The sequence below is a fragment of the Panthera onca genome, chromosome A2 (assembly GCF_046562875.1).
Source record: "Panthera onca isolate mPanOnc1 chromosome A2, mPanOnc1 haplotype 2, whole genome shotgun sequence".
Taxonomy (NCBI): Eukaryota; Metazoa; Chordata; class Mammalia; order Carnivora; family Felidae; genus Panthera; species Panthera onca.
Window position 1 is genome coordinate 24,383,502 of NC_138340.1, and position 24,967 is coordinate 24,408,468.

Below are 24,967 nucleotides of genomic sequence, written 5' to 3' on the forward strand. Positions count from 1 at the left end.
TTCTCTCCACCTGATGTCTTCTGTTTGCTGCCTCATAGCTTCTGCTAAGTACTTTCTCTTTAGCCCTCTCTCAATTTTTCTAACACTGTACATAGGGGTTTGTGTCTTTATACCTTGAGTTCAAACACCCCAAGATAGCACAAAGCATATTTAATGAACTCATCTATCATTCCATTTACCTCTCCAATCCCATTTAATCTTTGGAACAGATCTCTGGAATTCAAGGAGACAAGTGACTTACTCATCTAGTTAGTCCAATCTAAAATCTTAGAATCTGTCCTTAATTCCTCTCTTGCTTTACTTCTGCTTCTATATCCAATTCCTCCACATCCTGACAACTATCTTTCCAAAATGATCAGCAAAATCATCCTCTTTTCTCCACCTCCACACCATCACTGGATCCAGGCCACCATCATTCCTTACCAGGATGCCTGCCTGTGGCCTCTTAGGCCATTCTCACACAGCAGCCAGAATGGTCTTTTATGAATGAAAATCAGACCACCTACCACCTTGCTTAAATCCTGCCAGTGGCTTCCCGTTGCACTGTGAACCCAATCTTATTTCCTTGCTGTGGCCAACAAGACTCTCCTTGGCCTGGCCTCTGCCATCTCTCCAAGTTTACTTTCTCCTACTCTACCCTCAAGCACCCTACTTGGGCCTCACTGGTTTCTCTTTGTTCTGTGTACACAAAGCTCACTCCTTCCTGAGGGCCTGGGCACTTGTGCCTCCCTCTACCTGGGGCCACTTTCTCATCTAGCATACTTACTGTTAAATGGTCCTTTTCATATATGTTTCTTTTCTCCGCCACCATCCCCCAAATTTACACTTGACTATAAGCTCAATGCAAGCAGGGATTTTTGCCTGTTAGGCTCACTGCTCTATCCCTAGTACTTAGGGTAATGTCAACTTTATAGAAGACATCAACGAATACGTGTTGAATGAATAAAGGAATGAATAATTGAGCAAATTGTCAGGTGGTACAGAGCTAGGAAGACACAGACATAGGACCCTAAAGCAGTCTCGTTTCTGACCCCAGAGCTGATTAAATCAACCCTTATGCTATACCTATAGCTCATTTACCCATCCCATCCCTATTTTTCACCTCTACACACACACACACACACACACACACACACACACACACACACACACGGGAAGCAGGGCACACCAGGCACAAAGAATTACTCACTGTTCCTTGTATAGGCCACACTTTTACCCTCTGTACTATTTCTTCTGCTTCAAATAGCACCCCTCCCCCCTTTCCATCACAGTTAACACTGTTCCTCCATCAGGGTCCACCTGAAAGTCCACTCCCAACCTGTCTTAACTCCCTCCCCCCACAGGCACGTTAATCCCTGGTGTTTCATAGTTCTCTGTTTCTGCCTTTATTATTGAACATATTCTCATAATGTTATCTTTGGTTCTGAGTCTCCAAATAGGGAGACAGTAAGGACAAGGGAATGTCATCTAACCTACCCTGAGGTTTCTCAGTCAATATGTATTACAGATAATTCTTAAAATCCATTCTAAGTATGACCACTTTGTATACATAAAAGTTTTATAAAATAAAAAAGGCTATCAAAAGTACCAGGTAGTAACAACCTCATAAGACTGATATGAGGATGATCTGACATCACAAATGGGCTTGCCACCTGGTAAATGTTTAATAAATATGATATACTTCTAGTGTTTCAGTTAGTAATATATAAGACTTCTTGTTAGCAAAATGTGTCAAATTGCATTAATGCCATTAGTAACCTCATTCTACTGATTTTTTCCATTGCAAGCACCTAAGGGAAAAGCACTTTAATTATGTTTATCATCAGTATAAAGCATTAGGTGGCCAATAAAAATAAGAACTATATGCTTTAGAAATGTTGCTAACTCGAATTAAAATTTTCAGCTTATAGATAATGCAATGCCCAGCATAAGACTTTGTGTAAAAATTTCTAAAAGACTGGCATTATAACCAAGTACTACAAAAATGAAAATACATGCAAAGCTACATTCACCTTCCCACAAGAGTCACTCAATACAATATCTTCCTGTGCTCAGAAACACTCCCAAACCTTGCCAAGATTCTTTGATAAAACCCATACTGCCAGTAGCTAAGAGAGGGAATTGAACAAAACTGGATTTTGCAGAAGCAGGAAAAAATATGTCAGGATGACTCCATCCTCAAGAAACTCACTGTCAAGTGAGAGAGCAATTCTGGAGACTCAATGGCAAGCACTGTGCTGAGAGGGAGCAGAGAAAACAATCAAGGAAACGTCATCTGGGGATTACGAGCATAAATAGATATCTGCCAGGACCTAAAGATATGTGGAGAAATGAAGATGTGAAATTTGTCCAAATACAAAGAAAAAAAAAAAAAAAAAAGGAAATGAGCCTGCCAGAACTTAATCTATACAAGTTCTATAACTGAACAAAAGAAATACTTTCAAAGTGCCTATGTCTTAATTCTCTCTCAAATATTACATAAATTAATGAGCATTCTTTTCCTTTTTATGTTCTCAAATCTACTCTACAATATATTAAGATATCTTGATAACGATCTTAGCTCTATTGTATTGCACCCAACATATGGTATCACTTTGAAACTCACTTTCTAGAGAAAGACTAGAGAAAGCTGGTTTAGTTCTTCTAGAGTGGGATTTAGATAAAGTCAATTTACAAAACACACACCCCTGCCCTCTAACAATTCACTCCATAGTAAATGTGCTTCTCCTTTTGTAGTACTTGAAGCTTCAAAATTGGCACAAAGACAGGATACAATTAATAAGGTTTTATGACCTGTATTTCATTTTTTATATACTTTCCTTCTCTAAAATATATAAGATAAATATTGAGAATTCCTTGAGCTAGACTTATGTTTTACTAATAAGAAAACACCCAGATTATCAAATGAATAGAAGAATCCAAGCAGGCAAAATAAAGTCTTCTAAACTTCTAGGCTGAGTGTGAAATAGAAATTAGATCCTCTGATCACTGATAGCCACCAATGTGGGTGAAAGAAATGATGTCAAGCAAAAACCATGTGGCCCTGGACTGTGCCTGGCAAGCCAAACCATTTCTAGGGAAGTTCTCGAGGACAGACCCCGCCTAAATGGAGTGAGTCATTAGCAGGTCCCTGACATCAGCCAGCTGCAAAGTCTTACAGCAACTGGCTAGATTGAAAAAAGATTTCCAAAGCTTCAACATAAAAAGCTCAACTGATTCAGTTTCCCTATCAGATTTCCCAATGCTTTCTTCTAGGTCTCTCTCTTACATCTAAATTTCCTCCTCATAAAAACAAAGACTTAGAAAAGGTAGAAAAAGTTAAAATAAGACTTTTTCCTTCTAAAAAGTGTACTTTAGTTGATTCAGTAAAAGGTCTGAAATCATCTTCAGGGTCACCATCAAGTTTAGAATACTTGTAGCAGAAAAAGGATCTGTATAAATAAGGACATAATTTCCCAGGATAAGTAGGTGGGAGACATCTTGTGGCATATCCATGTCACTGAGAATGAAATTCAAAGAGCCTACGCAGGTCACTGCTCATTTATTTTTACTTTGTTTTCAATGTTTTCTTACATAAATTTCAAACATATACAAAAATACAGAAAACAACACAATGAACCTCAATGTACCCAATCCTCACTTTAACAAGTACCCACTCATGGCTACTCCTATGTTTCTCCTATGAACCCAAATACAGCCCCTTCTCATCCCCTAATTATTTAAAATTGAATTCCAGATATTATATCATTTCATCTGTAAATGTTTTAGTATGGATTTTTTTTAAAGACAAGAACCCTATATTAAATTTTAATAATTCCATCATCACACCTTAGAAGAATTTACCAGTGATTCTTTACTATCATCAGTTCAAACTTCAAATTTCCCCAGTGGCTCACAGTTTTACCATTTTGCTTATTTGAATCAAGATTCGAACAAGGTTCATACATTATGACTGGCTGATATGTCTCTTAAGTTTTTTTGATCTACAGTTTCCCTCTCTACCTCTTTCTCTTTTTCGTTGAAAACTTTTGTTGTTGTTTTAAAATAAGAACAAAAACAGAGTCATCTATCCTACAAGGGTTTTGCATGATGGGGAACTTGCTCCTGCATCCCTTGGAGCTGTTTGCCAAGTTTCTTTCTGTCCTATTGCCAGTAAAATTCAGGCTTGATTTTTCTGACAAGACCGCTAATTGCAGTAGAGTGTACTTGGATCAGGAGGCATGTACTATTTGATGTGACATGCATTAAAACTCAATCCTCAGATCCATTAATTAAATCATCAGAGGTTGCAAAATAAATATATATTTGCATCCCCTTAATCTCTTAGGTCAACAATAACATACCTTATACACTTTTGTACCACCTTCTTTTTTTCCATTTAACAATATATTCTAGAGGTCACTCGATTATCAGTATATAGGGATATTCCTCATCATTTACACAGCTACAAGTAATCCATTTTGTGGATCACAATGATTTATTCAATCAATCCCTTCCTGGTAGAGATCTTGGTGGCTTCCAGACTTTTGCTATTACAGATAGTGTTGCAATGAACAGTTTCTGATATTTTATATTTCTGCTAGTGTATTTTTGGGATCTAGGGATTGTAGGAAGATTGGGATTGCAGTCAAAGGTAAGCATGTGTAATTTGTTAGATGTTGCCAAATTCCCCTCTGAAAGGGGATATGCCATTTTGCATTCCATCAGCAATGTTACTAGAGAGCTAGTTACTCCCACAGCCTTACCAACAAATAGAGTACATTTCAAGTCTTTGGAATTTTTGCCAATTATTTTTCAATGTAGAGTTAATATGCATCTCTCTTATCCTGTGTCAGGTTGAGGATCATACATTAGGCACTTTACATTCATTTTCCCATGTACTATGTATATATCAGGCCCATTATTCTCTAGGGTTGTTGGTTTTTCAGTTCTCTGTTTTTAAAAACCTTATTTTATTAGGGATCTGAACCCTTTATTTGTATAGCTTCCAAGTATGTGGCCCAAGTTGTTATCTGTCTTTTACCCTGCCTGGGATACTTTTTGCCATGCAAAAATTCTTTCCTTCATGTCATCAAATGTATCAATCTTATACATTATGGTTACCAGATCTTGATTCATAGTTAGGAAGGTTTTACCCATACCTAAGTTATAGAGAGCAATCAATCTGTATTTTCTCCTACTACTAATATCAAAGCATTGCCTGTGACTGGATACTTTCATCGCTACCATGATGCTACATCTCATCTAATTCTCTCACTACAACTCCAGTGATACAGGAGAATAACAATAGATCCAAAAAACACTTTTGGAGTAAGGCACTGCTCTCAGAGCTCATACACCCCAGTGGGGAAAAAAAAAGCAAAAGGTCCTTTCCTTCAAGAAGTTTATACTGCGATGAACTTGTCCTTCTATATAAATATTAGGTTAATAAAGGGATAAATACTTAAGTGCAGCACAGTAATGAAAACCCCAGCTAAGCCACAATGTTCCTGAGGAATAACTTTTGTGTCCTACACAACCCATATGAAGAGATTTTATCTGAGAATATGACCCTTGAAAACTTAAGGATTTGTAAATGAAAATGAAAAAAGCTCTAAGCATTAAAACAATTTCTCCTTTTGGTTAGGTACTTTCATAGACTTACTCAGAGGCCCTGTTGTATGCCCAAGGTTTTTATGGGATTGCTCTGTCAAGCAACCAACAATTCTCTAGATTGAATTTTTCATGAACCAACCCTAGTGAATGCTCAAAGACAAAAAGAACTACAAATAATCTTAATTTGTTTTCAATAATCATATTATAGGTAATAATGTTGGCAACACTATTTACTTCTGTATTCCTGGCACATCGCATCATGCCTAACACACAAGAGTAACTTTATAAATAACCTACTAAAGATCCAACAAAGAAGGTTACCAAAATGATGCTGTACACCTAATTCTCATATCTTAGTGCTCTGTCCCTTTCTCTTTCACACACACACACACACACACACACACACACACACACACACACAACACATGCATTCATAGCAAGGTGCAAATGATTACATTTCCCCAAATTAACTCTTTAAAATTCATGTATATTTTTCCACAAACGTACACTTTGATTTTGGATGGAAGGGAGGTTGAAGAGTTGACAAACCCTAAGCTCTAGATTTCTGGCAGTTCCAAGCAGTTTTCCAAGCCATGCCTTTCCCTTCTCCCTGTACTGCCCTCAGAAGAGCTGTCAAAGATGGTCATCACTAGGGAGAGAGCTGACACCCAGCTTTACTGGCACTAGGCAAAGGAGTCACATTCAGTAAATGAGGAGTTACATCTTCTCTTTTCCTTCATCTTTGGCTAGATCTTAATGGCAGAACTTATGATCCGTCCAGTTTCAAATTAACAATTGCCAAGTAGTATTTTAGATACCAAACATCATTCTGTTATAACCATAACGATTTAAGAAATCACTACTACATTTGAAAATAAAATAAAAAATAATTGCAAGAAAATAAATTTCATACATTTAAGGACAGAAATGCTTGCAATAAAAACAAACTTCTAGGGTTAAAGTGATTCTCATCTATACAACTTTTTACCACATGTATTTTCTCCCTCTCTCCTTTTTAATAAAACAGAAGGGGGAAAGTATATGTCTGTGTGGAATAAATATCTGTATTTAATTTTAAAAAGGAATAAAGTTCATATGAAAATGAGTAAAATATTCTTGCAGAAGCCCTGCAATTTAACTTCACTCTTTACATTTTGGTTTGATATGTAAATATACACATAAAGAAACCCAACCACCACAAATGTTAGCCTTTTTCCAGAGGAATGGATAAGTGCTACAAACGCGGGTCCGGTGTCAGGAGAACATAATCATAATGTAAACTGGTTATTTCTAAATGGTGCCCCCAAAAGGAAAAAAATGAATGGAAGTACTTAATAAATTCTGTTTTCCATAAAATTCATACCAAAAAAGAGTGAGAGAGAGAGACAGAGAGGGAGAGAAAGAATGTGAGCTTGGAGGTCAGTGAGAGTTTTGTTGAATTTCCCTCCTCCTAAATTCTGTCATCTCCTTTTTAAAGCAGCAAGTCAGCTTCCCACAGACATGACAGAAATACATTCTTTTTTGCTGCAAAACCATTTACCATTAAGTAACACTTACCAGAGGACATGTATTTTCCCACAGAAGATTGGTTAATTGGATATTGTCACTTCCAGTTGCAGCTTAATATAGTATAGACAATGACTTTTCAAACAAAAGTGTAACCAAACAAAAGTATTAACAATCTATTTCTTTTGTTTCAAAGAATATAAAGGGCTCTGACTCCATCTCTCAACATTCTGAAACAACGGACACAGATTAGGAAGGAATCTAATGTAGAAATTAAAATGATTCTGTTATCTTAATTACATGTTTAGCCACACAGAAATAACATCCCGATGAACTCAAAAACAAGAGCCAAATTCTTTTGTTTCACCAGAAAAATAAGTTGCTCACAATAAGTTGACAAAGTAAGGAATGGAAAGTTTTTGATTAAAAAGGAATTTTTGTTGGAACACTTATAATGAGATTTGAGCTGCAGTAACAATATAAAATTGAAAGCAGAATTACACACAAAATGAGTACTGTAAAATATCATTATTTTAGTACAATGGAAAATAAGGTGTTTGTGGTTTTACTCTATAAATTCTGTGTTGTCTGCTCATATGTATTCCTTCTTGGCCGTCCTCTGAACAGCCATTCTGATTTCAGAGCCTCCTGCACCGACATTCATTTGTGGTAGGGGGAACCCACACAATCAACATCTTCTAGGCTCTACATTTTCCCTCCATTTTATTGGCTTTTCAGGACTGATTCAAGCCCACGCATCTCATTGGTGTTCAGTTACAGGGCAGACAGTGAATTTTCCTAATCCATTTAGTGTGCTGACAGAGCCATGTTCACAATTTATAGAATTTCCTTTTAGACATCTACCTATTTCACAGTTCATTAAGACTCAAACCGAACACCTGTATTTATGAAGTCAAAAGCAATTTTATACTAACAAGGTGTTAAATAAGGCATTCTCTGAAAGCCTGAACAACAGTAACAACAACAGAAGCAATAGACTCTTGACCTATGGAATGAAATCATGTCTATAGCTACCTGCATCATCCTTTAATAGGGCAGAAATTGGCGTGGAACTGCAGCCAACAATCTTAACATATTTTAATTCCTCCACCACAAGTCTCTCATGTCTCACCCTAAGAAAGCAAGAGTATGGAACTACCTTGCACATTTCACCTGGATATCTAAAATCTGCCAAATAGCAAAAAATCTTAGGAAGCACAATGTGGCCCCATTAAACAATGTCTTCACTAGATACAGGGACATTTTCAGCATTCTGGGGCCCACAAAGACTGACCCTGGCTCATTTTTATATAACCCCAAAGCTTTCACATCATTAATAAAGAGAGAATCAAAACAAAGCTTACAGACATTAGGGGAGAAAGTGTGTAGTTTGGCACTACCATCATAAATACCCTCAAAACGAAAAGGAAGAAAATAAAATGCACGTAGCAGAGGTGGTGACCCCTATAATGACTGTGGTTCCCAACAGCTTTTTTTCTACCGGTAATAAACCATTTTGCAGACCTCCCAATTGTGGCCACCATGATAGTTACCGCTTTGCAAGTTTATGTCTTTTTCTTGCAGTTAGGAGTGTTATCAATAAAAATTTCAAATGATGCCTTTCCAAGTCAAATTAAAACATTTTAAAATGTGGAGCCAACAACAGGATTAGAATGGAAAAATACAAGTGATACCAGGATTTTATTTTGTATATTTTTTTCACCAAATCCCTTAATTTATTAATTTTAAAGACATTCCTTGCAAGTCTTGAAAGTGAGACAATGCACCCTCACACAGCACTGGGGTAATTTGACTGTCTTAAAAGTTGGTTTTGTCATATGCTACTAACTTCTTAAAAAAACACTTCACTTTTAAATGCCATGACGATGATGTTCATTAAACAAAAGTCTACCTCAAAAAAGTCATTTCAAATATCCTTTGAAGCTTGGACTGAAGTGATTGAAAAGGACTTCACTGCTTGCCAGTCAACCATGGCAGGAGGGCAGAAGGAAAGTTGAAATTACTGGTTAAAAGTAAAGGAGCACTGCTTATAAATTCCACCTTATATATTGTGGCAAATATTATTTCCACCCACTTAAAAAAAACTCTTTTGCTTAAAATGTGTGAATTCAGAAGGATCAGTTCCTCAAGTAACTGGAATCATTTGCAAAGCCCTGTTTGAATGCATTTATCTCACAGTCCCTGGAGACCACAAAGCATTCCCAACTCCTAACTAATCACAGTTAACCTGTATACACAAGAGTCTGAGACTCATCATGAAGTGGGGCAGAGGGCCCACCTCAATGCAGAAAACCAAGAAACAAGGAGTCATGCTTGTTATGTTCTTTTCTCCATGTATGAGCAACATATTCATTGTTAAAAGCTTGATTTTTATGATCCACTTTGAAAACTGACAGCCCAAGTCTGCTTTCTGGCTGTGTTATCAAACTGAAACATCTTTGGCTGAAAAAAATGCCACCACAGGTTCAGAAAACACTTCCTGCTCCGCCAGTAGCACCTTGCTGAGGAAATGATCTCCCTGAAGAAATGATCAGCTCCACTTCTGTTAAAATGCATTTAATTTTTTACCTTGCAAATGTACAACATGTGTATCATAGACAATTTAAAGATCACCTGAGTCTCCAACACAAGGAGAAAACACAGGAAGATACCATTGTCCATTCTTTTATTTTTTTTAACAAAGTATGCATGCATAAGTGTATGTATATACACATAATCATAAACATCTTTAAAGATATAAAACGTAAATACTATACAATAAATTCTTAGTATACTAGGATTCCAGACTTCATGAAAATGGTCCCCTCTCCACATACTGGGAAATATCCTTCATTATTATGGCCATAATGTAACTGTTATTATAGCCATAGTGATACTATGAGGATTTAAGTCACAGAGTTATTCATTCTTCAACGTTTTTTTTTTTTGTTTTTTTTGTTTTTTTTTTTGGGACAGAGAGAGACAGAGCATGAATGGGGGAGGGTCAGAGAGAGGGAGACACAGAATCTGAAATGGGCTCCAGGCTCTGAGCAGTCAGCACAGAGCCCGACGCGGGGCTCGAACTCACGGACCGCGAGATCGTGACCTGGCTGAAGTCGGACGCTTAACCGACTGCGCCACCCAGGCGCCCCACAGAGTTATTCATTCTTAACGCTTCATAGCCAATACAGGGTTCTACCTAGTAAGCACTGAACAGGAGTGAACTCACCTGTTAAGACATGATTCGAAAACTTACATGAACTTTGCCATGAAGATTAAATGAGACACTGTAGGTCAGCTCTTTGACATAAAAAAAAAGCACTCAATCCACAGGGGCCCTTCTAGAAAGCACTAAATTTCTGTATAAGAGCTCAGGGTTTGCAGTCCAAGACCCTGTCTCTCACTATTGTGTGACGTTAAGCAAGTTACACATCCTCTCTGAAGCTCTATTTCCTCATCTTAAAAATGAGGTCAATAATACCAACCTCACAAGTTGTAAGTCAAGTTTAAAATAAGTACCACATGGGAGGAACATCTGGGTGGCTCAGTTGGTTGAGCATCTGACTCTTAATTTCAGCTCGGGTCATGATCTAGGGATTCTTAAATTCAAGCCCTGCATCGGGCTCCACACTGACTGTGCTGAGCCTACTTAGGATTCTTTTTCCCTCTCTCTGCCCCTTTCCCATGTTCCCTCTCTCTCTCTCCCTCTCTCAAAGTAAATAAACAAACTTTAAAAAAATAAAAATAAATAAAGTATCACATGGGGAACATTTAGCTATAGTTCCTAAAACTCAATCTAGTAGCCACAAGACACTCAACAGCCATTTGGGCAATGAAATTAAAGAAGTCCAACACCAAAGGTCATGAGATTATGGGTCCCACTTTGTCCAACACCTTGCACATGATGGATGCTCTATAAAATATTATCAAATGATGCTTCACTTAGTCAAGTCGAGGGAAGCATCTGTCTGAAGTACAGCAGACTGAAGCACTTCTAAGTAGATGCAGTAACTCATGAAATAATCAACCCAGCAGTGTTTGTAACCCCATAAATACCATTCCCTTTCTCAAGGAAAGTCAATTTGCTTGAGTGTGGACTCATAGAGGACCAGCTTTAATCAAAGCATAAAACCTTAACATTATCCAATAATCACCTTAGCAACATTAGCCTTCAATTATATGAGATATAAATGGACCTTTCATACAGCTTACATACTTTAATCTTCAAAGATACTGAACATTTATTTGTTTGTCTTCTTTCCTTCCTTTATTTATCTGCTTTTAAACAGTAGAAGGAAGATGAAGTCCAATTAAGATTTTGTGTGGAATTATCATCAACCAGTGACAATGAAATCACTGAGTATTTATGGTAGTATAAATCAGTTCTCTATCATATATCCATATACCAAACAAAGTGTTGGCTGGATAAAAGCAAGAACCATATCCAGTCATTCAAAACTTATGTGTTGAATGAAAAAATGCACAGAATCTATAGGACAGGGAGAGATCTTTAATGTGAAATTCTTGGAAATGCTTCAGGGCATCTGTAAACTGCCTAAAATTATATACATGATTGCATGTGAATATAAACGTATATGTGCCAAGGTAAATTTTTCTGATGAGAGAGCCTATAGATTGCATGAAGTTCTCTTCTATACTGATTACATTTAAAAAAACAAACACAAAAATGTTATGGACTCTTCTATGGAGCTGCCACTAACCTAATCTGGATATATTGCCCCTTCCCTTGCCTTTGTGAACACAAAATCCCTACATACCTGTTAATAGGTTCTGAAGTGTCTACTTTTAAACAAGTAGAACTCTTCCCTGACCTATTTGGAACAGAAATGAGTACAAAAGCAAGCATTATATGCCACTGTCATATAACACATCTTCCAGAAAACATGCAAAAGAGTTGCCAGGCCTGGCAGTTTGGAAATCATGCCGGGCTGGGGAAAAGTGTTACCTGCCGGAAAACAGAAGGAAGTCTCTTAATTTGGGGATAGAACAAAATAGATGGCACTTTCATAGTACCTTCATTTCTCTGTATCACTCTAAGACATAAAAAAGTGACCCAATTAAAATAGAAAAGTTGTGGCTTGGTAAATGCAACCACAAATTCAAAAGAGACCCACTGAGGCAGAACACAGAGAACGCATGATTAACGAAGTGAGATGGGAGGCACCTGGGTGGCTCAGTTGGTTAAGCGTCCAACTTCAGTTCAGGTCATGATCTCCTGGTTCATGGGTTCGAGCCCCGAGTTGGGCTCTGTGCTGATGGCTCAGAGCCTAGAGCCTGCTTCGGATTCTGTGTCCCCTTCTCTCTAGGCCCCTTCCCCACTCATACTCTGTCTCTGTCCTTCTCTCAAAAATAAATAAACATTAAAAAAAAAAAAAAAAGAAGTGAGGTAGGGTATTCCCCAAACATCCCTGACTTACAATAGTAATAATAATAACAGCAATGATGGTAATCAACACAATTTATAGCTAGAACCCTTTACTAGAGTCAAAGCACTTTTCACATAAATGCATCATGCTGGCACAGTGACTGCCATTTCATAAATCAAGGCATAGAGGCTCAGACAAGTTATTAAATGGGGGGGGGGCGGGGTGCGAAGGCATGTCCACACATCTCCTGCTTCTAAATGCTCTGTTCTTCACACACTTTACTTCAGATCATAGAATAATAGCTAGGACTTTCTTCTCCTTAACTTATGAATATGTTGGTAAGTATCATTGAAATACAGAAAAATAAGGTGTTAAAAAAGCCAATTCACTATTATCTCTACTGCCATGGAATTAATATGTTGGCAGATGGAGGTAAGTTGGTACATAGAAAACATCAAGGGAAGTAGCAAAACAAGAAACTTGGCTTTGGGGTCCTTTGAAGCTGGTTTAAAAAGGTAAAATGTTATATTACAAGCTATGTGGTATATATCTGTGTGCGTGTAATTATTATTCCATTGATTTATTGCACACATGTCAAAGAGTGTCTGGGCATTTATACAAGTTAAAACAAACCATCCCAGGAGCCAAGCCACATAGCCACAAACCCAGACAACTTGCCTCCCACCCTTCATTCTACTACCTCCTAAACGCAAATCCCCTGGTAGCAAAAGCCCCTCCTTGCAGAGATGAACCTTTAAGCCAGTGGCATCTGTCCTTTATATCATATTCTAAGAGTAGCCAACTGGCTAGTTGATGGCACAGATTTTCCAGATAAACCAGCAAGGCTCTTCCCATTCTAGAGACAGCCCTCTTCTGTTTTGGCAAGAGCTTTTAGGAATGACCCAGGAATCTAATTGGAAGGAACAATCACATATAACCTCCTCCAAGAATAAGCACCATATCTTTCATATGAGTGTAAACTCAGGTCTTTCATTGTAGGGTGTAATGAAACAGAACATATCTCATTCACTGAGTACTTGCCCACTAACTCACCACCAGTTAGGTAGGGAGACTTATTTCTGTCTGTTTCTCCAAGAAGCAGGAAAATCACTTTAATGTACTTTACCCTGTTGGCAAAAATCCTTTGCTTATGATCCAACAATTAGAGGTAATTTCAACCTAAATTGCTTCCCCTTAGAGATGGACATCATTAGGTAACTTTCTCCATTTCCATTTACAAAGAGTTTAAAGGAAGAAAAAAGGCAAAAGAAATTTCCTTGGATGTTTCAGCTGATAAAATCATTAATCTCACACACCCAACTTCAAAGCAGGAAACCAGAAAATCTTTGCACATTGAGAATAATTTTTTCTACTTCAAAGCACCATCTCTTTATTGGGTCATTTTAATTATTGAGCATGGGACAGAAGCTATCCTAATGTCACCACTGTCTTTTTCATGAAAAATGTATAGGTCTAATTTGGACTACATTAATTTGAGAGCAGTAAAATACTGAGGAGAGTATAAGAAAAGGGAAAGAGGCCAGAGGATATGGCACTCATCTGTGCAAGGTAGTGAGAGGGAGGTAGTGAGCCTTTCTGAGCTGACTTTTCTTTCTTTCCTGATGAAAAGGAACCATCAAGAAGCCTGACTCCCTGTTTGAGTAATACCACAGCAGACTGCCTTGCTTCTCAAATTTCCTTCTACCTAATACACAGCAACAGAATTTTACACTAACTTTATTAGTAATGCTGGTATTTCCCCAACCCAACACAACTGTGTGTTGTGAATAACCACTGTGAAAACAAAACTGGACCCCCGTTCTACAACAGGGGTCAGCAAACAATCTGGCCCTGTTCAGAGTACAACTGCTAGAGAGAGGACCAGCCAGGCATTCCAACTCCCACTCAACCCTCTTCCTACAAAATCACAATGCCAGGGCTTGGGAAACTTTTCCTGTACAGGGCCAGAGAGTAAATATTTTCAGTTTTAAGGGCCAGATGGTCTCTGTCGCTATTAAATCATTCTGTTAATGCACAAAAGCAGCTAAAGACAACACGTAGATGACAGGGTGCAGCTATGTTCTAATAAAACTTTATTTACAAAGACAGGTATAAGGCAAGATTTGTCGCACAAGCCATAGTTTTTAACCCCTATTTAGACAAGTGCTAGATAGCAGAAATGTTCTATAGCTGTGCTTTCTCATTCACTAGTCAGTAGTAACATGTGACTATTAAATACTTGAAGTATGGCTAGTGTGCTATGGCTAGCTAATGTGCTAAGAAACTACATTTTAAATCTTACTGAATCTCAAATTTGAATGGCCACATGTGACTAGTGGCTACAGTATTAGTACAGTTCTAGATACTATTCACTGCAGCCTCCTCAAACGAGATACAAGCTGTCTTCCAATTTATGGCATAGTTCAAATGTTTGCCTTGCAAAATTAAGTATCCGTGCTTTCAAATTCACAATAAAACTATATAAAACTGAAAATGATTTTCTTAAATGTGAGATATCTACATCACTGAGGCCAAAATGATCATTTTGGTTTGCAGCAATCAAATAACTGCCTATTAGCCAATGTCAAGTGCATAGGGGCTGAGTCAGGTCCATGCCAAGGCCTATCCAATCTGGAAGTTGTTTCCTTTCACCTCTGGACATTCTGCTGCACTCTGACTGAGGGCACAGGCCTACTCCATGGCCATATTATTTCTAAGGAAAATCTAAACCTCCCCACAGACCCAAAAGCATATATGTACAAAAACACAGCTTAAAGAGTTCAAGAGAGAACATGTAACTCAATTAGATTGCCTTCTCCTACAGTAATCCACTTACCATACTGCCTCAACAGAAAACATCAGGGAGATTCATTGCATTCTTTGCTATTGCCCACATGCAATAATTTATTTTCTGGCAACTGTTTTATTTACATAGTAACTAGCTTGTGTTTTGCCTATCTTAGCAGGCCCAAAGATATAATCCAATGAGGAGAAGCAAGGAAATAGGACAGTAACTTATATTAGGCTTTCTTCTAAGTTTGAATAAGAAATAACAAACCAGCACTTCTTTCCAATTAGCAATAAGTGCACCTCGGAAAAACCTCATTGGCTTAGATACTGCCACTGCACAAAGCTTAAACCAACATTTCTTTCAAGAAACTCATACAAAAATCGACTTTCTTCAATGAGTAAAAGAATCTTGAAAAGTAAAGATACCCTTTAGGAAGTAAGAAACCCCTGGAATCATGGGTGCCAGGATGGGGAACCTATACAGACACACAGTAAGTAAGGCAGATGACATTCTGACTTTTTTATGATTTTCGATAAAACCATTCTAGATCCAATGATTTATTTGTGGTTCCCAAATCCAAAAAACTCTGAAAAAAATGAAAAAAAAAATTCCAGAGTGAAGCAAACTCTTTTGGTGGCACAATCAGACATGAACTGATAGTATGCTACTTACACAGTCTTAATTTACCTTACTTTAGTATGCGGAATTTTTTCTCTGCAGATATAGTCATGTGTTTATTTACAAGGTGTTACTATATCCCCACTGGGAGTTTTATGCAATCTAGGATACATGCAATGGGTCTTACCTTTCTAAAAATCCCCGGAATATCTGACATCCAAAACAAATCTGGCCTCAAAGGTTTGGATCTTCTAAAGAAAGCTGTCCAGGTAGGACGTTTTCTATCAACTCAACGTCTGGTGCCTGGCATCGTGAAACAGTGCCTTACCTCAGTCTGAAGGATGGCAGCCCTCTGTTCTTTGGCAGTAAGCGACTCTTTAAGCACTTCAATGTGTTGCTTGCAATCTGAATTTTGATTGCTAAGAGTTTCAAGCTTTGTTTGTAAGGCAAGAAGTTCTGACTCCTTCTTTGAAAGCTCCTGCTTCAGCTGATCAATCTGTGAAACAGCAACAAAATTGCAAGAAATTAGAAGCCACAGTTCCTATTCTTTACATTTGAGAACTACCGTGGTCTCTTAATTTTCAATAGTCAGCGATCATTACTCCAACAAGGCAAGCCATGAGTTTGCTTAAAAATGGCCTTGGGGGGCATCTTGGTGGTTCAGTCAGTTTAGCATCCACCTTTAGCTCAGGTCATGATCTCACGGTTCATGAGTTTGAGCCCCACATCAGGCTCACTGCTGTCAGAGCAGAGCCCACTTGGGATCCTCTGTCCCCTTCTGTCTGCCCCTCCCCGGCATGAGCTTTCTCAAAAATAAATAAACATTAAAAAAAAAAAACCAAAAAGATGGCTTTGGAAGTTCTTACAAGTCTGGAGAGGCTCTGTAAGGATGGCGGAGAGTACAGAAAATAGAAAGGTAAGGTCAGCAGACTGTCTTCTACCATCAACCCCACTCAGAACAAAGCTTCACAGTGGAATGGCGGCTTCCTGAACAGACTTACCCATGAAATCACATATACTATTCACCATTATCCTCAGAAGGGTCAACAGATTGCTAATGAAGGTAATTAACCCAAGACATACCCTGGTCCTTCTCTGCCATTCCACAGTGGAAATGATCATTCAAGGGCATCATTTGACAAAAAAGAATTCTTACCCCCCTCCAAAAAAGTAAGCATTAAAGATTTTTTTGTTTATATTAAATACTGACAAGATACAAAATAACACAAAATGATGTAAAGTATAAGGAAAAATAATACAAGAAACATCCATCATTCAATTCAGCAAAAAGATCATTAGAATTACCTGTGTCCCAACCCATTTCTATCTCCTTCAGAAATAATTATCACCCTCAATTTTGTGTTTGTCATTTTCTTGCTTATCTTTTCACCATATATTTTTTTGCATTTCAACTTTATTTGTTCTGTGTATTTCTTTTTAGTACTTTGCTTTTTTCTACTCAATCTTACGTCCTGAAGATTAAATCATGTTATTGTACATGAAATTTGTTCATTTTCACTGAATTCCACTGTAAGACTTCACCACAATTCATTTGCCCATTCTGCTATTAATAGACATTTTGGTTTGTTTCCAGGTTTTTTTGTTAAAACAAAAAGTGCTATTCTGAACATTCTTATATATATTACCTGGTATATGTAGCAAAAATAATCTAGGAGTTAAATTGCTGGACTACATAGTGTGCACATCCTTAACTTCACTGGGGAACACCAAAATGTTTACCAAAGCTGTTATATTCACTTTCAGGGTCCCAAGCAGTGTGTAAGTGTGCCAGTCATGCCACATCTTCGCCGATGTCTTATGTCACCAGACATTTACATTTGTGCCAGCCTGACAGAGTTGTGGTAAATGATCTCCAAAGATGACTTGTCACTTGTCCACACACGCTGCTCCTCACAACTAGAGGTAGAGTCTGTTTACCCTACTCTTGAACCTGGGCTAAACTGTGGCTTACTTCAACAGCTAGATGCAGCCAAAGTGTCAGCATGCCTGTTCTGGCCCTTGTCTATAGGAGGACGGGCAGCTGGAAGCTGGCCACCATGTTAGAAGTCTAACTGCCCCCTGACCACCAAGCTGTGAAGAAGCCCATACCAGACACATGGACAGGCCAGGCAGAAAGACAGTGGGGCCTGGTAGAAATTGTGGCTCCTTCATCTTGTTCTTGGTCTTAAAGGGAAGAATTTCAATGTTTCATCATTAAGTTTGATGTTTGTTTTAGCTTTTTATAGGCGCTCTTAAGTTTCAGAAAGTTCCCTTTTATTACAACTTTGCCAAGAGTTGTTTTTTTTTAATCATTAAGGAATGTTTAATATTAATAAACATTTTATTCTGTATCTCATGATTTATCACACTTTTCACCTTTAATACATTATTGTAATGAATTACACTAATGGATTTTTAAAATACTCAGCTCTCTTTGCACAACTATGAATAACTCCACTTAGTCATAATGTACTGTATTTTTTATATGTTACTGGATTCAGCTTGCTATTTTGTCAGGATCTTTCATCTATGTTTATGGATAAGACTGGTTTGTAATTTTCCCATTTTGTGCTGTCCTTGTCAGGTTTTAGTACCAATTTAGAGTGCTCCTTTTTTTAATGTGTTCTGAAATGGTTTGTGTAAAATTAAAATCTTCCCATTAGTGTTATTAGAAATCAACAGTAAAATCAGCTAAAGCTGGCATTTTCTTTCTCCAAAGACCATTACTTACTTCATCCATCATTAGTGGTTAAAGGAATATTCATGTTTCTAATTATTTGAATCAATTCTGATAACTTTTTTCTCCTAAGAATTTTTCATTTTATCTAAATACTCACCTTTACCTAGCAGGAAATTTTCATAAAATATGTTTTGATATCATAAGATATCTTTTGATATCTATGGCATCTATGACTGTCTTCGTCATCCTAATACTCTTTAGTTTTACTCTCTTTTTCTTGATGAGTCTCAGCAGAGGCATGTCATGTTAAATAATCTCTTCAAAGAGTCAATTTTGGCTGTGTTGGTCGTCTAACATTCTTATTTTCTTTTTTATAAATTTTTTTTAACATTTTATTTTATTTTTGAGACAGAGAGAGACAGAGCATGAACAGCGGAGGGTGAGGGAGGGAGACACAGAATCTGAAACAGGCTCCAGGCTCTGAGCTGTCAGCACAGAGTCCAATGCGGGGCGTGAACTCACGGACTGCAAGATCATGACCTGAGCCGAAGTCGGACGCTTAACCGACTGAGCCACCCAGGCGCCCCTAACATTCTTATTTTCTATTTCATTAATTTCTTCTTTTATTTTTTAATTATTTCTTTCCTACTACTTTTTTGGATTTATTCTATTTTCTTTTCATAATTTTCTAAGTTAGATACTTATCTAACTTTCACCTTTTTTTCTTTCCAAATACGTCTTAAGACTGTAAATTTCCCTGTCAGTATCATTTTAGCTTGATCCCACTAGTTTGATACATAATATTTTTTAAATTTTTTTTTAATGTTTATTTATTTTTGAGACAGAGAGAGACAGAGCATGAATGGGGGAGGGTCAGAGAGAGAGGGAGACACAGAATCTGAAACAGGCCCCGGGCTCTGAGCTGTCAGCACAGAGCCCGATGCAGGGCTCGAACTCACAGACTGTGAGATCATGACCCAAGCCGAAGTCGGACGCTCAACCGACTGAGCCACTCAGGCACCCCAAGTTTGATACATAATATTGATATTGTTGCTCAGTCCTAAATATTTTCTGATCTCCATATATATTATTCTTCAACTCACAAATAATTATGCTTCTTACTCAACAAATACATGGATGTTTCCTAGTTATCTTTGTGTTTTTTCTTGCTTGCTTTGCTTTGTGAATAGAGAACAAGGTCTCTAATACACTAATCATTTGAAATTAGTGTATCTTGCTTTATGACAGAGTATGCGGTCATTTATCATAAATGTATTTTGTGCACTGTGTGCTAGAAAACAATATGTATCCAAAAATTGTTGAGTGCAAGTCTATAATCATTGGCTCAAAAATAGTTTCTTTGCCTTAAAGTCTGTAACACCTTTGTCACAGTTAATATTTGGCTAATGTGTCTTTTTTCATTTTCAATGTATCATTAACTTTATGTTGTAGATGTCTCTTGCAAATAGCATATATCCATATTCTTTTATCCTCTCTGATAAAATTAAATGGAGCATTTATTACCATTACAGACACATGTGATTTATTTCAACCATCTACCTTGTGCTTTCTAAACATATTGTCATTTCTATTTCTCTTCGTTCTTGCCTTTTGAAAGATTTTTTTATCCTATTTTTTTTGCCTCTACTCATTTAAGACTTATACCTTTATTTATATTTATTTTATTTCATTTATTTCTAACCTTTAGGTTATTACCCTAGAAATTATAGCTTGCTTACATTTTTAACTTACCTAAGTCTAAAGTCAATCTATGCTTACTTTCTTTCAGAAAAATATAAGGATCTTGAGACACTTTCAGTTCAGCCACCATCCCCTTGACATACACGTTATTGCTGTCATGTATTTTAGTTCTTTCCTGTTTTGTTTTTAACTCATCATTACTTTTTTTTAAAAAATTTTTTATGTTTATTTATTTTTGAGAGAGAGAAGCAGCATGCAAGCAGGGGAGGGGCAGAGAGAGAGGGAGACACCGAATCTAAAGCAGGCTTCAGGCTCTGAGCTATCAGCACAGAGCCTGACACGGGCTAGAGCCCACAAACCACAAGATCATGACCTGAGCCAAAGTCGGATGCATAACCGACTGAGCCACCCAGACGCCCGTCATCATTACTTTCTTTATAGTCCATGTTTATTTAGATTTACCACATTTGTCACTATGTTTGTTCAATATTATTCCTTCATATCAGATGTTCTGTTAGAAATCTCCTTATACCTGAAACAAATCATTTAAATTTATTTTAGTGGGATTTTTTTGGTGGCAAACTCCATTTTTTTGTCTAAAAATACCACATCATTCTTTTTTTAATATTGTTGCTGAGCATTAAAAGTAATTTTCTAGGTTAAGTGATATTTTTTTCTCTCAGCCATCTTCTGGCTAACAGAAGCTTTTAAGAAGTCAAGCTATCACTCCAAATTCAATCCTTTACAGGTAATGGGACTTTTCTCCATTAGCTGCTTTTTAAAATAGCTTTATTGAAATATAATTTATATGCCATACAATTCAACCACTTAAGTCACAGAGTTGATGGTATTTAGTATATTCACAGAATTGTGCAATCATCATCATAATCAAACTTTAGTGCATTTTCTTCATTCCAAAAAAGAAACCTTGTAACAATTAGAAGTCACTCTCCATATTCCCCACTCTCTACCCCCAGCCCTAAGCAACTAGTAATATACTTTCTGTTTCTATGAATTAGCCTATCCTGGGAATTTTACATAAATGGAATCTTGTAATATATGTACTCTGTGACTGTCTTCTCTCACATAGCATGACATTTCAAGGTTCATTCATATTGTAGTATGTACCTGTACTTCATTCTTTTTTATTGTTGAATAATACTACACTGAATGAATATGCCACATTTTGTCTATCCATTCACCAGTTGAGGGACACTCACATTGTTTCCATGTTCTGGCTACTATGGATAATGCTTCTAAGAACATTCATATGCAAGTCTGTGTGGACATATGTTTTTATTTCTCTTGTGTACATATATATAGGTGTGGAACTGCTAGGCCATATGATAACTGTATGTTTAGCATTCTGAGGAACTTCTAAACTGTTTTCCAAAATGACTGCACCATTTCACATCCCCACTACCAATATATGAAGGTTCTAATTTCTTCATACTCTCACCAAAACTTGTTAGTCTATCTTTTTACTTATAGCCATTCCAGTGGGTATGAAGTAATATGTCATCGTGGTTTTGATTTCTCTAATGACTAATGATATTAAGCATCTTTTCATATACTTATTAGCCATTCATATATCTACTTTGGACAAATGTTCTAACTGCTTTTTAATTTTTTTAATGTTTATTTAATTTTGAGAGAGAGAGAGACAGACAATGTGAGTGGGGAAGGGGAGAGAGAGAAACAAGGAGACACAGAATCCAAAGCAGGCTCCAGGCTCCAAGCTGTCAGCACAGAGCTCAACGTGGGGCTCAAGCTCATGAACTGCAAGATTATGACCTGAGCTGATGTCGGACGCTCAACCGACTGAGCCACCCAGGCATCCCTCTAACGGCTTTTTAAAACATTTTCTTTGCCTCTGAGATTTTATGTAAATGGGCAGATTTCTTTTCCTCTTTGGGGTACTCAAAGAGTCCTGAATTTATGGACTTGTATCTATCATTAGTTTTGGAAAATTCTCAGCTTTCCACTCTTCAAATATGGTTTCTGTGTAGTGATTTTGTCCCTACTCCATCTCTCTTTTCCTCTAGAACTCTGATTAGACAGATGCCAAACCTGTTTATTCTGTCTTCTATGTATCTTAATTTATCTTTAATGTATTTCATCTTTTTATCTTTTATTTACTTTATACTACTCTGTTTTCTAGCTCATTAAATGTCTTTTCTGCTATGATCATTCCACAGTTGAACCTATTTATTAAACTTTCAAATTTCCATTTTTATATTTTCCTATTTCTAGACATTCTTTGGTTCTCTTTATTTTTTTATTTTTTTAAATGTACATCCAAGTTAATTAGCATACAGTGCAACAATGATTTCAGTAGATTCCAGTGATTCATCCCCTATGTATAACACCCAACGCTCCTCCCAGCAAGTGTCTTCCTTAATGCCCCTTACCCATTTAGCCCACCCCCCCACCCACAACCCCTCCAACAATCCTCAGTTTGTTCTCCGTATTTAAGAGTCTCTTAGGTTTTGTCCCCCTCCTTGTTTTTATATTATTTTTACTTCCCTTCCCTTATGTTCATCTTTTTGTATCTTAAAGTCCTCATATGAGTGAAGTCATATGGTATTTGTCTTTCTCCAATTTCACTTAGCATAATACCCTCTAGTTCCACCTACGTAGTTGCAAATGGCAAGATTTAACTGTTTCTGATTGCCCAGTAATACTCCATTGTGTGTGTGTACACACACACACACACACACACACACACACACACACACCATATCTCCTTTATCCACTCATCTGTCGATGGACATTTGGGCTCTTTCCACAGTTTGGCTATTGTCAATAGTGCTCCTATAAACACTGGGGTGCATGTGCCCCTTCAAAAGAGCACACCTGTATCCCTTGTATAAATACCTAGTAGTGCAATTGCTGGGTCATAGGGTAGTTCTATTTTTAATTTTTTGAGGAACCTCCATACTGTTTTCCAGAGTGGCTGCACCAGTTTGCATTCCCACCAGCAGTGCAAAAGAGACCTCCTTTCTTCACATCCTTGCCAACATCTGTTGTTGCCTGAGTTGTTAATTTTAGCCATTCTGACTGGAGTGAGGTGGTATCTCATTGTGGTTTTAATTTGTATTTCCCTGATGATGACTGATGTTGAGCATTTTTTCATGTGTCTGTTAGCCATCTGGATGTCTTCTTTGGAAAAGTGTCTAGTCATGTCTTTTGCCCATTTCTTCACTGAATTATTTGTTTTTGGGGGTGTTGAGTTTGTTAAGTCCTTTATAAATTTGTGCTTGATATCTTTATAGGTTCTTTCCCCTTATTCATATTTTTAATCACCTCTGTTATTTGTTTAAACATATTAAACATGCTTATTTCATAGTGTTTGTCTTAAAACTCCCACTTCTGAAGTCCTTGCCTTCTGATTCTACTGTTTGTTCTTTCTACCAGCTATCAATTATGGTAGCTTTTTTTGTTTGTTTTCAAACTTGGTGATTTTTAAAAGATTTTTACTGTGTGCTCGTTTCTTGGACTCTTATCTGGAGAAAAACTTTGAGGTCTAAGTTGAACATGTGGGCCTTCAGAGCATTTGTCTCTGCCGATACCTGGGGCACTATCAACCAAGGACCCCTTTAAACTCTGTTCTCTACTTGAAGTTTTTGGATCACCTCACATTGTACATTGGTGCAAGGGCTATCTGTGGTTATGGATTCTTAAAACTAGTTTTTTTTTACCTTTCACTTTGCTCAAAGTTTTAAAATAGATTATTTTCCCTGGATTCTCCTAGTCTAGGTGGAAGAAACATACAGTGGGGAGGTTTTTAGTTTACCCTTGTACTAAGAGTGTGGCTGTCTGGGATCACAGTTTAATATGGTAGCGGAATTCCTACCGCTCTTCCTCTTGAACAGACCCAGGCTTCTGTCTTTTTACTTCAGTGCCCCATGACTGTGGAAATTAATGCTCAAGTTCACATATCTAGCAAATGCCAACAAGAAGATAGAACCAGTGCTCTATTATCACTCCAGCCCTCTGCTCTGGCTTAGTTTTGACCCTTGAGATTCTTCCTAACTTCACAGTTCATAAGTACATTTTTAAATTTATCTTTTGAAAATATATTTCATCCAGCACTTTTTTTTCTTTTCAGCAATTAAAACTTGCATAAACAAGAACCAAGCTACTGACAATAACTGTTAAGAATGAATGGAGTGGGGTATACAAAGAAATAAGACCTTTGTAATTGTTCAGGCTGTGCAATTCACTAGAAAGGTTGAGATGGAGTTTCATTTGCAGGATGAAATCAGACTAGATTAGCAGACAAATAGGTTTCATCTTGCTTGCCAAATTTAAAGATTTAGTAGTGACCGGCAGTCATGAGAAGGATTCTGACCATGCTTAAAGATTCACTGAGAGGGACTTGTGATTATCAATTTGCTCTGAGTATGTGTGAACAGATGGTGGCACTGACCAGATATATACATTACATGAAACACAGTTTTTTCTTTATAATTTAATGAATCCTGAGTCTGTTATCATTTTTACCTGCAATAAAAGTAAGTTCCATTTCTCTCTCATGCGCTGTCTCCCATATAATAAGAGCTGAGTATAAATAAAAAGAGGGAAAATCTAAACTAGGATTAACTAAAATTACAAAAGAAATTAAATATGTTGTGATCAGCAAGATCAGCATTCTTTTCTCTTTTTTTAATGTTTATTTATTTATTT

At 37.2% G+C, this 24,967-nt stretch overlaps 1 protein-coding gene and 1 pseudogene across 8 annotated transcripts in view; both read right to left on the reverse strand.

Moving 5' to 3' along the window:
- The window catches only part of ERC2 (ELKS/RAB6-interacting/CAST family member 2), a 931,006-nt gene that overhangs the window by 587,169 nt on the left and 318,870 nt on the right, over window positions 1-24,967 (reverse strand). For all 8 annotated transcript variants that reach the window (XR_013554185.1, XR_013554186.1, XM_060631335.3 and 5 more), the window contains one exon: window positions 16,226-16,393. Coding sequence is in view for 6 of the 8 variants with exons in the window: in XM_060631335.3 (XP_060487318.1) it covers window positions 16,226-16,393 (168 nt within the window). In the remaining 2 variants the exon portion in view is untranslated. The remainder of the gene's footprint in view (window positions 1-16,225; window positions 16,394-24,967) is intronic.
- On the reverse strand, window positions 15,553-15,623 carry LOC144615779 (U4 spliceosomal RNA; annotated as a pseudogene).